Raw genomic sequence first — 12268 nt, 5'->3', positions numbered from 1 at the left:
ACACTCCTAAAATCATAAGGAACAAACTGAGAGTCCCTGGAAAGGACAGATGTGAGGCGATGGGTAACTAGGTGATGGACAATAAGGAGGGCATGTGATATAAACACTGGGTATTATGTGACTGCTCAATCACTGACTTCTATCTCTGAAACCAATAATACATTATGTGTTAATTAAATGAATTTAAATAAAGAATTAAAATTTAGGGATGCTTTGCTCAGCAGCTGAGTGTCTGCCTTTGGCTCAGGACATGATCCTGGAGTCCCAGGATTAAGTCCTGCATTGGGCTTCCTGCATGGAGCCTGCTTTTCCCTCTACCTATGTCTCTGCCTCTGTGTGTGTGTGTGTCTTTCATGAATTAATAAATAAAATATTTTTTAAAAATTAAACTAAGAAAAATACAAAATCTATAATATAATCATATAAGCTAATTAGACTGAAAAATCATCATGTATATACATATGGCAATGATTTTTTAATATGGTAGTATTTCATAATGAAAAATATATGTTGGGATGACTAGAAATATGTAAACAAATAAATGTTTATATATAATATATAAATAAGTATGGTAAAATAAAATATTATGAAACCATTTCAGAGAAAATTATATGTACAATATACATCAACAAGCTTAAGGAATATATAAAAATAAATATTATACTAAAATTAATATGGTATGCCTGGGTGACTCAGTGGGTAAGCATCTGCCTTTGGCTCAGGTCATATTCCAGGGTCCTGGATTGAGTCCCACATCAGGCTCCCCATGGGGAATAAATAAAATCTTTAAAAATAAAATAAAATTAATATAAAACTATTTCCCAGAGGGACACCTGGGTGGCTCAGTGGTTTAGTGCCTGCCTTTGGCCCAGGGCATGATCCTGGGGTCCCAGCATCGAGTCCCACAGCAGGCTCCCTGCGTGGAGACTGCTCCTCCCTCTGCCTGAGTCTCTGCCTCTCTCTCTCTCTCTCTCTCTCTCTCTCTCTCTCTCAGTCTCTGCCTCTCTCTCTCTCTCTCTCTCTCTCTCTCTTTCTCTCATGAATAAATAAATAAAATATTTAAAAAATATTTCCCAGGAAACATAATCAAAACTGAATGGTTTTTATAAACATTTTACTATTTTTGAAAATAAAATCATATTTTAATATAAAAATATCTATACAAAAAAGAAAAAATTACCCAGGAGTCCACAGTTTCCCATTTTTCTATTGATTTATCTGTTTCTTAATAATCTGTGAGAGTTCTTCATAAATTCTAAATACAATTCTTTCACATTGGGAGTGTCTCCAACTCTGTGGTTTGTACTTTCATTCTCTTAATGTAGTGGTTTGCTTAATGAACTGTTCCCAAATTGATTAAATCCAATTTATCAATGGTGTTTGGATGCTTTTGGCCCCCTGTTTAAGAAAAATTTCCCTACTCTACCCAATGTATTTTTCTAGAATAGATGCTGTCCACTACTCACATGTGAGTATTGAGCCCTTGAAATACAGCTAGTACAAACTGAGACATGTACTAAGTGTAAAGTATGCACTGGATGTTGAGGACTTAGCACAAAATAAGTTAATATCTCTAAGTTAAATATCTCAAAAATTTTATATTAATCCTTACATGTTAAAATAATATTTTGATTACTTTGGGTTAAATATATTGTTAAAACTGAAAAAATTAAATTCAAAAATAAAATCTAGCTTCTTAAGAAGTTTGAGGACAATGCTATTATCACAATGTTAATTATAATTGCAATCCTGTGCATTAGATCTCCAGAACTTATTCATCTTCTAACTTTGCCCAAAATTTCCTCTACTCTCCCACACCCCCCAAGCCCTAGGAATCATCATTCTACTCTTTTATTCTTAATGTTTGTTCTAAAATCTGTGACTTTCTGTTTTTTCCATCTCGGGAAATAACATCTCAAATTCACTCATCAGCTATAGTCAGAAATCAGTTACTCAATTAGGTTCTACTGATTATAACTCCAAAATATATCTCATAATCAGCTACATTTCCCCCATCTCCACTGCCACCCCTGTAGTTCAGTTTACCTTAATATTTCACCTCAACTATTTAAAAAAGCTCCTAATTGATCTCCTAGCTTCCTCTCTCATCCTCTGCTGCTGCTTCTCCTCAAAGTAATCAAAGCAATTTTTTAAAAACACAAAAACTTGTTTAAAATCTTTTCATGGTTCCCATAATAATTTCAACAAAAATCAAACTCCTTTAACTTGCCTAAAAGCCATGAAGAATTAACTTGCTATCCATTCTCTAAAATCATTTCATGCCACTATCTCCCTTGCTTACCATAATCTAGTTACACTGGCCTATTTTCAATTATTTTAACATATTAATTCTTTCCTATCTCATGGCCTCTAGAATATTCATCATCTCAACTCCTCACCAAAGTTAACACTTGCTTTGGGTTAACTCTCAAAATTTAAGTTCTCAGAGAAATATTCATGGATCTCCAAATTCAAAATCCACCATTTCACTACCTTCTCTCCTAGAATCCATTCATTTATCTATAGCAAAAGCCCACTCATCTATATTTTATACACACACGCACACACACACACACACACACACACACAATCAAATCATTTATCACCAAATCATTCCAAACAGCAAGCACAGGGTCTAACACATAGTCTGTACTTACCAGACACTTCCAAAATAAGTCAATCAGTAACGACTGAATGAGTAAGTGATTTTAGTTATGACTCTCACCTCAAGACCCAAAGAAAAACATTGCTCTACCAGTCTCCACACCATCTATCACTGCCTTGCCTGGGAAATTATCTTAAAACACATGCTTAAACATCAAGTGGTTGAAGGATAACAGGTTCACTAGTTGTAATAAAAAAAATGGACATAATTATGAAGATTCCCCTACACAGGAGTCAAAAGTTTCAATATACTCATTATGAGTGCAAGCTCACAAATACCTAATGATGCATAAAGACATGAAGCCACTATCAAGCCTCATGGATGTAAAGAAGAGAAAAAGTCAACAAACTATATAATGAAATACTGGGTTTAAGATATACTGATGGTATCTATTCTTCAGATTTAAAAAAATACTATTAGAAGGGACTGATATTGACTTTAGCTGTAGGAGGGAACCAACAAAAATATCACATCAGACAGTAAGTAATATGTTGCAAGGAAGGATCTGAATGTTAGTAATATCTTTATAAAATGTCTCCATCTCCAACTGTTACTGATCAAGAGCCTCCATAAACTACAGAAAAGGCAGTGTGACAGGGAGGATAATACAGTAAAGAACACATTTTTACCCTGAAGGCATATAAATGAGAAATCTACTGACCTTTACCCCATATTTTACTTTCCCAGCATAATGCTTTATGATGAAAGCAGGCTCCATCACGGCTGGAAATTCAATGTAAGAATTCTCTTCATGTTGATGCTTAAATTTATCTAGCAATGTTTGATTTGTAGCCTGTGGAAAGCTGAATTAAAAACAAAAACAACAACACTAAAGAAATATGCAGCTGTTAATATAGTCTTTAATGCATTATAATCAATTGCCATCTAACACATTTATAGCAAATTACAAAGACTTTTCACTTATCTGATTCTCTAAAAAGCTAAAAAGGGAGTGTAACAAGGATTGGTGTTTTACAGATGAGGGATCAAAAGTCACAATTTGCCCAAACTCACACTTTGCAAGTAGCAGGACTGAGAAATTAACTCCGGTCTTTAGATATTCAGCTCAGGTTGCACCATGTGGCACTTCTGTAACCCATGGGATAATACGACTCAACTGATACATTATTTGGGGATAAGAACTTCCAGAAAGAAAATGATCTCTCAATTTAGACAGGTCCTTTAAGTCCACAGTCATTTTCTGTTTTCCTATTTCTCCATGTATAAATTAAGTAGCAATTTTCTTACCTCTACCAGTAACTACATAATTTTATACTGTATCTATTATTATTTCAAATATGCCTCAATGGGTTTATACTCACTGATGAACATTTTATTTCTAGGGATCATTCAAATCATACTTATTAAGAAACAATTATATGATAGCAAATATAGGGATAAAAAGTTAAGAGGGCGCCTGGGTGGCTCAGTTGGTTAAGCATGTTGATGTTCTCCATGTTGATGCTTAAATTTATCTAGCAATGTTTGATTTGTAGCCTATGGAAAGTGGAATTAAAAACAAAAACACTAAAGAAAGATGCATCTGTTAATACATAATCTTTTTTAATAGATTATCATTACATTGCCATCTCACACATTTATAGCAAATTACAAAGAGCTTTCACTTATATTATCTAATTTGATTCTCCTAACAAACTAAAAAATAAGTGTAAATCCTGCTCATCCTAACATCCTGCTTATACCTAACTATTCTTATTCTACTCCTTCTTTCTAAATTTCCAACTCTTGATTTTGCCTCGGGTCATGATCTTGAGGTCCTGGGATTGAGGCCCACGCCAGCCTCTATGCTCAGCACAGTCTGCTTGTCCCTCTCCCTCTCCTCTCTTTCTCTCAATCTCTCTCAAATAATAAACATATTTAAAAAAAAGGTTCAGAAAAGAAAAATCACTAATGGTTGGGAATAATGGAAAGGTTCAAAGAAGATACAGAAGGCAATTATGAGCTAAATGTCAAAGGCTGAGTAGGAGTTTCATATATAGAAGAAATATCACTGACAGAAAAAGGAAAAAGCAAGTATCCTTCAGAGAATAGTTTCATTTCATTATAATTGAAATAATGATAAATAACATGACATGAGGTTGCAAAAATGTTGAATACAAAATCTAATGTGTAAAAATGATGTGTAAAATAGTTAATTATGTCGTACGTATTAGAATCAGGAAGGAGAATGGGTGTTGGTGTCAGATAGTCATAAGTTCAGATTTTCAGTTCTGTATGTGACCTTTGGCATGCTTTAAGAATGAGTTCCATAAATGAGTAAAATGAGGTATCATAGTGTTAGTAGAATTAAATAACACTAGTAAAAGCATCTAACAATAGCAAGCTGGCATTCTATAGGGAGGACATAAATGTTACCTACTTTCTTACATTGCCAACATTGCCATGTTCTCCTAGTCACCTAGACCTGCTTTTACATTCAAATACTATCGCTTCCTCAAAACATCTTTACCATCCAGCTCTCCTGTCCATTCCAGAACTCTATAGCCATTCTAGAATGGATTATAACTCTTGCAATTTGAAATAGCGAGTACAACAGCCTCTACAGTAGTGTCAGTGACTCTAATCTTACCTAATCAAAATCAAATATCAAAATTTTCCTATAACATTGCTTTAATCATGTATCTCCTACACTTTTACTGAGGAAAATTTATGGATCATAACAGCAAAAAGACCAAAACCAAGCTTCCAAGACTAGACCCAACTCAACCTCTGCAAACTTTTGCCTCACTACTTCACAGCAGGGTGCTTCTCTTCAGGAAGGATATTCACCTCATTGTCTCTAAGTAATCCACTGGATAATCAAAAAGCTTATGATTTATTTTTTCTTACTTCCAAATGGAGAAAAGAAATTTTTAAAGGAAGACATATATGAGAACAGTTTTTATTCCAAACAAGAGAGGATGCAAAAGGTTGCAGAAGGGAAAGTGGGTGGGGGGATGGGGTAATTGGGTGACAGGCACTGAAGAGGGCACTTGATGGGATAAGTACTGGGTGTTATATGTTGGCAAATTGAATTTAAATTTTAAAATATGTAAAAAAGAAGAATGTCAGATAATATAATATCACAAGCACATTTAAAAAATTAAAGGCATGTGCTTTGGAAAGGAAGGGATCATTGCTGTTATTTGCAGATGACACTATGCACCTATCAAAATGGCTAATATACCAAAGAGAGACAAAATAGGAGGTTACTGCCTGATTTCTTTTGCTAATATGCTGTTTATAATTATTAAATCTGTTTTCATGGGAAAAAAGGATGCAAAGGAAAGCTCTCCATATGTCCTATATTCATACATACTACGTACAACATACTACAATATCAAGCAAAAGAGCTTGGAACAGAGGCAAATCAGACATTATTGTGCATTTCAAAGCTCTTCCAACCAGTGTTTCCCAAAGGCTATCTGCCAGGATAGCCTTAGTGCTCCCATGCTTCTGTGTTTCTTTAGCTTTCAAACATACCAATGCTTTGACCCATTCCTGTGATTCTACTGAACTGATGCTACGGTGATGATGTTCCAAGTTTCCCAGCTAATTCTTATGAGCAGGGAAGACTGACAAAATCCTGTTCTAAATGAAAGCTCCGATCTTCATTTTGTTAAAAGAAGTCTGGGGTGGAAGTCTGAGATTCTGCATTTCTAACAAGCTTCAAGGTGCTGCCAGTCCTGCTGTCAGCAGATCACACTTTGAATACAGAAGGAAAGACTGGTAACACTCCTAATATCCTGCTCATACCTAACTTTGCCCATGTCTACTCCTTTCTAAACTCATACTGTATCCTTTACAGTCGAGCTTAATACCTTGCCTGAGGTCAAACAGCCAACAGATAACAGAGACAAGATTAAACAAAACTTTCTGACCTCAGACCACGTACCTGAAACACTATAAACAATACTGAATGAGGTAGGAACACTGCTAAGGATATATTTCATGTTATATATTCCCTAGAGAACAAACAGTTTTTAGAGGGAAACTACTCTAAGTGGTTCTCAAAATAGCTCTTCCTAAATGTGACTAATTTATTTTCAACCCATCTCTGGCAGAGAGAAAACATTTCATGCCTTTGCATCTTCTGGGATATTAAAGCACAGAGCAAAGTGGTCCATTTACAAGAGATAAAAGCAACAGGGATGACACATAAAGTGAAAAAAACTAATAGGATTTATAAAAAAAATTTATGGAGGACTGAATACAGAAGCATAACTGAAGGAACAATTAAGAGGTTATTCAGTCCAGGGACGCTTGGGTGGCTCAGGGGTTGAGTGTCTGCCTTTGGCTCAGGTCATGATCCTGAGGTCCTGGGACTGAGTCTGCCTGTCTCTCTCTCTCTCTCTCTCTCTCTGGGTCTCTCATGAATAAATAAATAAAATGTAAAAAAAAAAAAAAAAAAAGTTTATTCAGTCCAGAAGCTCTGGGGTGGCTCAGTCAGTTAAGCATCTGCCTTTGGCTCAGGTTGTGATCCCAGGGTCCTGAGAGAGACTACTGCATCAGAGTCCCTGCTCACTGGAGAGCCTGCTTCTCCCTCTCCCTCTGTCCCTCCACACCATTCATGCTCTTGCACTCTCTCTCTCTCTAATAAATAAAATCTTTAAAAAAAAATTATTCAGTCCAATCTCCTACCTACAACAAGACACTGACAGAAAATGCAAAACAATTACTATAATGGGAAATTTTATTACTTTATAAAGCAGCCGCTAATCAACTCTAATGATTACACAGTTCTTTTTTATACTGAGCCAAAATCTGTCTCTGTTATTTCTGGCCATGTGGCTTACCCCCAGTAACTTTCAGGTAATGGCAAAAGTTGATATTCTCTTACTGGGCAATGTTTATATCTGTGTGAGGTAGCAACTGATCAGGGAAATAAAGTCTTTGTATAATAAGATATGAACTCAAAATATTTGACATAAAGAATGACAAGCCAGAAAAGAACCCTTTCCTCTATTCATGTTTTCATTATATACTCAACTACCTCAACTGTTGCTCAAAACCACTGAAAGATATATAGCAGACAGCATTATCATTTCTCACCATCAATTCCTTTTTACATCCAAAAAATTAAGAACCAAGAATATTCAGAGATTTGCCAAAGGTAATAGAGATGAAATGCAACCCTAAACTTCTCATTCTACAGTCCAAGTGTTACAGAGAAACATTATAGGACAATACTTAAAAGCACAAGCTAATTAGAAATACATGGAGTGTCTGAATCTCAAGTCCCTAATTCACTACCTATCTGATCTTTTTCTAGACTTGCTTAAACTCTGTTTTTTTTGTTATCATAAAATACCTCAGACAAATAGAACTGCTTAATATTTTAACATCAATCACAATAGTGCTCAACAATGAATATCAAAATCATCTATGAAGCTTTCCAAAATAAAATACACCAGGGTAAGGTATGTAAGCACAGTTAAGAACCACTAATCTTACAATTTTATAAAAAATAATATATGTTTTGGGGCATATAAAGCAATACAAAAAACACTTATACACAACTTGGTACATAAAATATTTTTGTGCTAATTACATTTTAATTCATTTAGATTAATGGAAATAGACTAGTGGTAGACGTAACTGTTAGCATTCTCGTTTTCAATATATTTTGCATTCTACCATATTATTTCATATTTCTACCGAACAATTTCTACATGTTTATGGCATATTAATAGAGTGACATACAACTTTCCATACAAACCAGGATATTTGAGAGTAAAAGTAGGCACTTTTAATAACTAAACTGGACAAGCATAAACTTTAGACTGTCCCATTCAAACCTGATGATGGTCATCCCACCTATGACAGTTAATCTCCAATATTTTCTATACTACTTCAATGGATATAATATTTGTAGACAGAAATCAAGTGAGCTAATTCAGCTACTAAATATTTTTTAGTAAAAAGTGACAGAAAAAAAAAGTGACAGAAAACGTATTCTCCACTACTTCAGTTTCTCCAGTTCTAGATTTGCCATCTTATAATTTAACTATAAATAATACTTTATTGGACACTGAAAACACCCTGGAGGATGCCATATGAAGTTTTATTTCTGAAGCTTATACGTAAATCTGGTATACTACACAGTGCTGACAAAAGATGTCAAATACTTGGCATATGCTGCTACTGCCTGCACAGTAGTGGCAGACATTACTAATCTATCACGATGTTCTTTTCTGCTAAACATGAAAACTACAAACACATCTCACATAGAACTCAATTCAAGAAGAGAGCAACATGTAATAAAAAAAAATGCCAACAAATTTAACATCAAAGTAACTGCAGAAGAAATCTGGAAAAAATCAAGGAAAAAAATGCATTCAATATTAAAGTTCATCCAATTTTCCAAGAAACATACACACACAATGAAATTAACAAAAGGGAAAGTTTGGCTCCTTATTTAATCATGTAAGAAGAAAATTTAAAACTTAAAAGGACATGAGCCCAAATGGCCAATAACAAAATTGAAATAATCTTACTCACTTGCTTTCTTCATCCAAAAGATGGAGCAGACCTGTTGGTTTCTTGCTAATAAGATTTATGCAACAGGTATTATCAATATAATCTATATTGTGCCAGCTGATACCTTCAGTTCTATATTCCTCCTAGGAAATAACAAATTCACAATTTATTCATCTTGCAAAAAAATAGTAAGTATATGATAACGAAGACTGAAAAGCTTTTGCCAGGCTTAAAAGAACTGTCTAAACTTTTCCCTTTTAAATCTCTAATCTACATAATGGAAGAATGTAGGATTTCAGTTACACAAAACCTTCATACAGTATGTCTATTTTCATTAAAAAGTAGACAACCATATTTTTTGCTACAATGCTATTTGTATGCCACTCAGGTGAAAATTTAGGGCTGGAATCATTTTAGTCACACTATGAGGACTTCACTAAATAAAAATATAAAATGAAGAAGCCTATTTTCTCCCACAAGACTCTAAACCATCAAAAGAGTTTTTGTTGATTATCAACAATGAATTTAAAGAAACAATGCCTAGGAAAGGTAGAAAACCATCGTCTCCAGTGATCACTGATATCATATGGAGTTCATATATACTTCACTTGGTAAAATAAAACCCTTGGTGGGGGGGGGGAACAGCCCTTATTTTTTTATTTTTTGATAATAAATTTATTTTTTATTGGTGTTCAATTTGCCAACATACAGAATAACACCCAGTGCTCATCCCTTTAAGTGCCCCCCCCAGTGCCTGTCACCCATTCACCCCCACCCCTGCCATCCTCCTCTTCCACCACCCCTAGTTCATTTCCCAGAGTTAGGAGTCTTCATGCTCTGTCTCCCTTTCTGATATTTCCCACACATTTCTTCTCCCTTCCCTTCTATTCCCCTTCACTATTATTTATATTCCCCAAATGAATGGGACCATATAATGTTTGTCCTTCTCCGATTGACTTATTTCACTCAGCATAATACCCTCCAGTTCCATCCATGTTGAAGCAAACGGTGGGTATTTGTCATTTCTAATGGCTGAGTAATATTCCATTGTATACATAAACCACATCTTCTTTATCCATTCATCTTTCGATGGACACCGAGGCTCCTTCCACATATTGGCTATTGTGGACGGACACTGCTGCTCTAAACATCGGGGTGCAGGTGTCCCGGCGTTTCAATAGATCTGTATCTTTGGGGTAAATCCCCAGCAGTGCAATTGCTGGGTCATAGGGCAGGTCTATTCCCTCTTTGAGGAGGGAACAGCCCTTAGAATGTTTTTTAAAAAATTCAAATTCCAAGATTTAAAAAAGTCAAACCTCAGGCCTTGAGCAACTATTCAACTACTAAGCCCCTATTGTTTACTTTTCCTCTGTACTGGGAAATAATCTTATAATCCTTGTGATGCTTTTGAACTGTTTTTCAGAATAAGGCTCCTGAAAATCTAAAGAAGTTTCTATACTGCAGTAATATTTAGGCACCAAGTAAATACCCCAGCCACCTGATGGCTTTAGTATGCACTGATAACATTCATACACTTCTCTACTAACACGGTGGTTTTACAAATTAGCAATTTTGTGATTTTTATCATTCTTTGGGTATTATTAGTATCCTGTAAATAAGAATGGTATAATATAAACCATAGTTACTCTAACTGGGAAAGGTAAATGCCTGCACTCACTTCAGCAGCACATACACTAAAACTGGAATAATACACAGATTAGCATGGTACCTGTTCAAGGATACCATGCAAATTTGGGAAAGGTAAATGCTTAATTCTTTCCTTTTATTTAATAATTTCACAAGAAAGTAATTGCTATATGAAGGTCACCCCAGCTCAGTAATTAAAAAAGGTTTTTTTCCGTTTCTTCTTGTTTGTAGCATGGATAACAAGCATATGGATGCTTGTAAAGATGTTAATAGCAGTCCAAAATCCTTCCTCATCTCCTTAATGACAATTCAGAGCTCCTTGCTAAAGTTAACTATTATCCTAAATTCCAATACCACTGATAAGATTTACTTATTTATAAATCTAATATAAAGAAAATCATACTGTACTCTTTTCACGTTTTTTTCAACTCAACATCAGTTTCAGAGACACATCCAGGTTGTAGAATGCATCTAAAGTTCATCCATTTTTTAAAATTCTTTATCTGAATTCAAATTAGTTAACACATAGTGTATTACTAATTTCAGGGATAGAATTTAGTGATGCATCAGTTGCATATAACACCCAGTGCTCATTATATCAAATGCCCTTCTTAATGCCCATCATCCAGTTACCCCATACCCCTACCACCTCCCCTCCAGCAACCCCTATGTTGTTTCCTAGAATTAAGCATCTCATGGTTTGCCTCCCTCTTCATTTTAATCTTATTTTTTCTTCCCTTCCTCTATGTTCATCTATTTTGTTTCTGAAATTCCACATGAGTGAATACATATGGTATTTGTCTTTCTCTGACTTATTTTGCTTAGCATCCATTTTAATTGCTGTAGGAACATCATATTCACTCACTTATGCTTTATCTATGGCTTCTTTCTCAATGTAATAGCCGCATTGAGACTATATGTTATTAAAATATGTGTGGTTTCAATCCTTGAAATTTGGCCCTTGTATTATGGTACAGTCTATGAATAAATTTTTATATTTTGTAAATTTGTAGTTATCTATGTATGTCAAATAAGTATTTGCTTTAAAAATCTATATCCACAGGAAAAAGAAAATTCTTCTTATATCCTTATTTGATACAGGCCTTGGGCCTATGGAAACTGACATTCTAACCTAAAGGCAGGCAGGATTGAGCACCCATAAACGCACCTGCTCCATCCTCTGGGTGCTTTAAATAGTCTATAACCAGACTGATTTTTTCTTTTGTCTGCTTATTCTGTTCTCTATTCAGCAAGGTTTGTTAAAACATTCCACTACAGTTCCACTAGAATTACATGTTTCTTTTCTAGTTTTATTAATTTTTGTTTTATATACTTTGAGTCTAAATCAGGAACCTATAAATTTGGAATTGCACACTTCCTGATGAACTGACCCCATCATATTATCAAATATTCTTTTTGATTTCTGGCAATGCTGAGATTAATATAGCAATATCAGCTCTACTTTTGTTCAGATTT

At 34.8% G+C, this 12268-nt stretch overlaps 1 protein-coding gene and 1 non-coding gene across 9 annotated transcripts in view; one reads left to right on the top strand and one right to left on the bottom strand.

Moving 5' to 3' along the window:
• The window catches only part of MYO9A (myosin IXA), a 291269-nt gene that overhangs the window by 164309 nt on the left and 114692 nt on the right, over positions 1-12268 (bottom strand). For all 8 annotated transcript variants that reach the window (XM_055319695.1, XM_055319702.1, XM_055319694.1 and 5 more), the window contains 2 exons: positions 9167-9288; positions 3327-3468 (listed from right to left, as the gene is read on the bottom strand). In XM_055319695.1, the coding sequence (XP_055175670.1) occupies positions 3327-3468; positions 9167-9288 (264 nt within the window). The remainder of the gene's footprint in view (positions 1-3326; positions 3469-9166; positions 9289-12268) is intronic.
• LOC129506511 (U6 spliceosomal RNA) lies at positions 10816-10919 on the top strand. Its single transcript, XR_008663832.1, has one exon. It is a non-coding gene; the product is annotated as a U6 spliceosomal RNA (small nuclear RNA).

The sequence above is a fragment of the Nyctereutes procyonoides genome, unplaced genomic scaffold, assembly GCF_905146905.1.
Source record: "Nyctereutes procyonoides isolate TBG_1078 unplaced genomic scaffold, NYPRO_anot_genome, whole genome shotgun sequence".
Lineage (NCBI taxonomy): Eukaryota > Metazoa > Chordata > Mammalia > Carnivora > Canidae > Nyctereutes > Nyctereutes procyonoides.
This window is presented reverse-complemented; position numbering and strand designations above follow the sequence as displayed.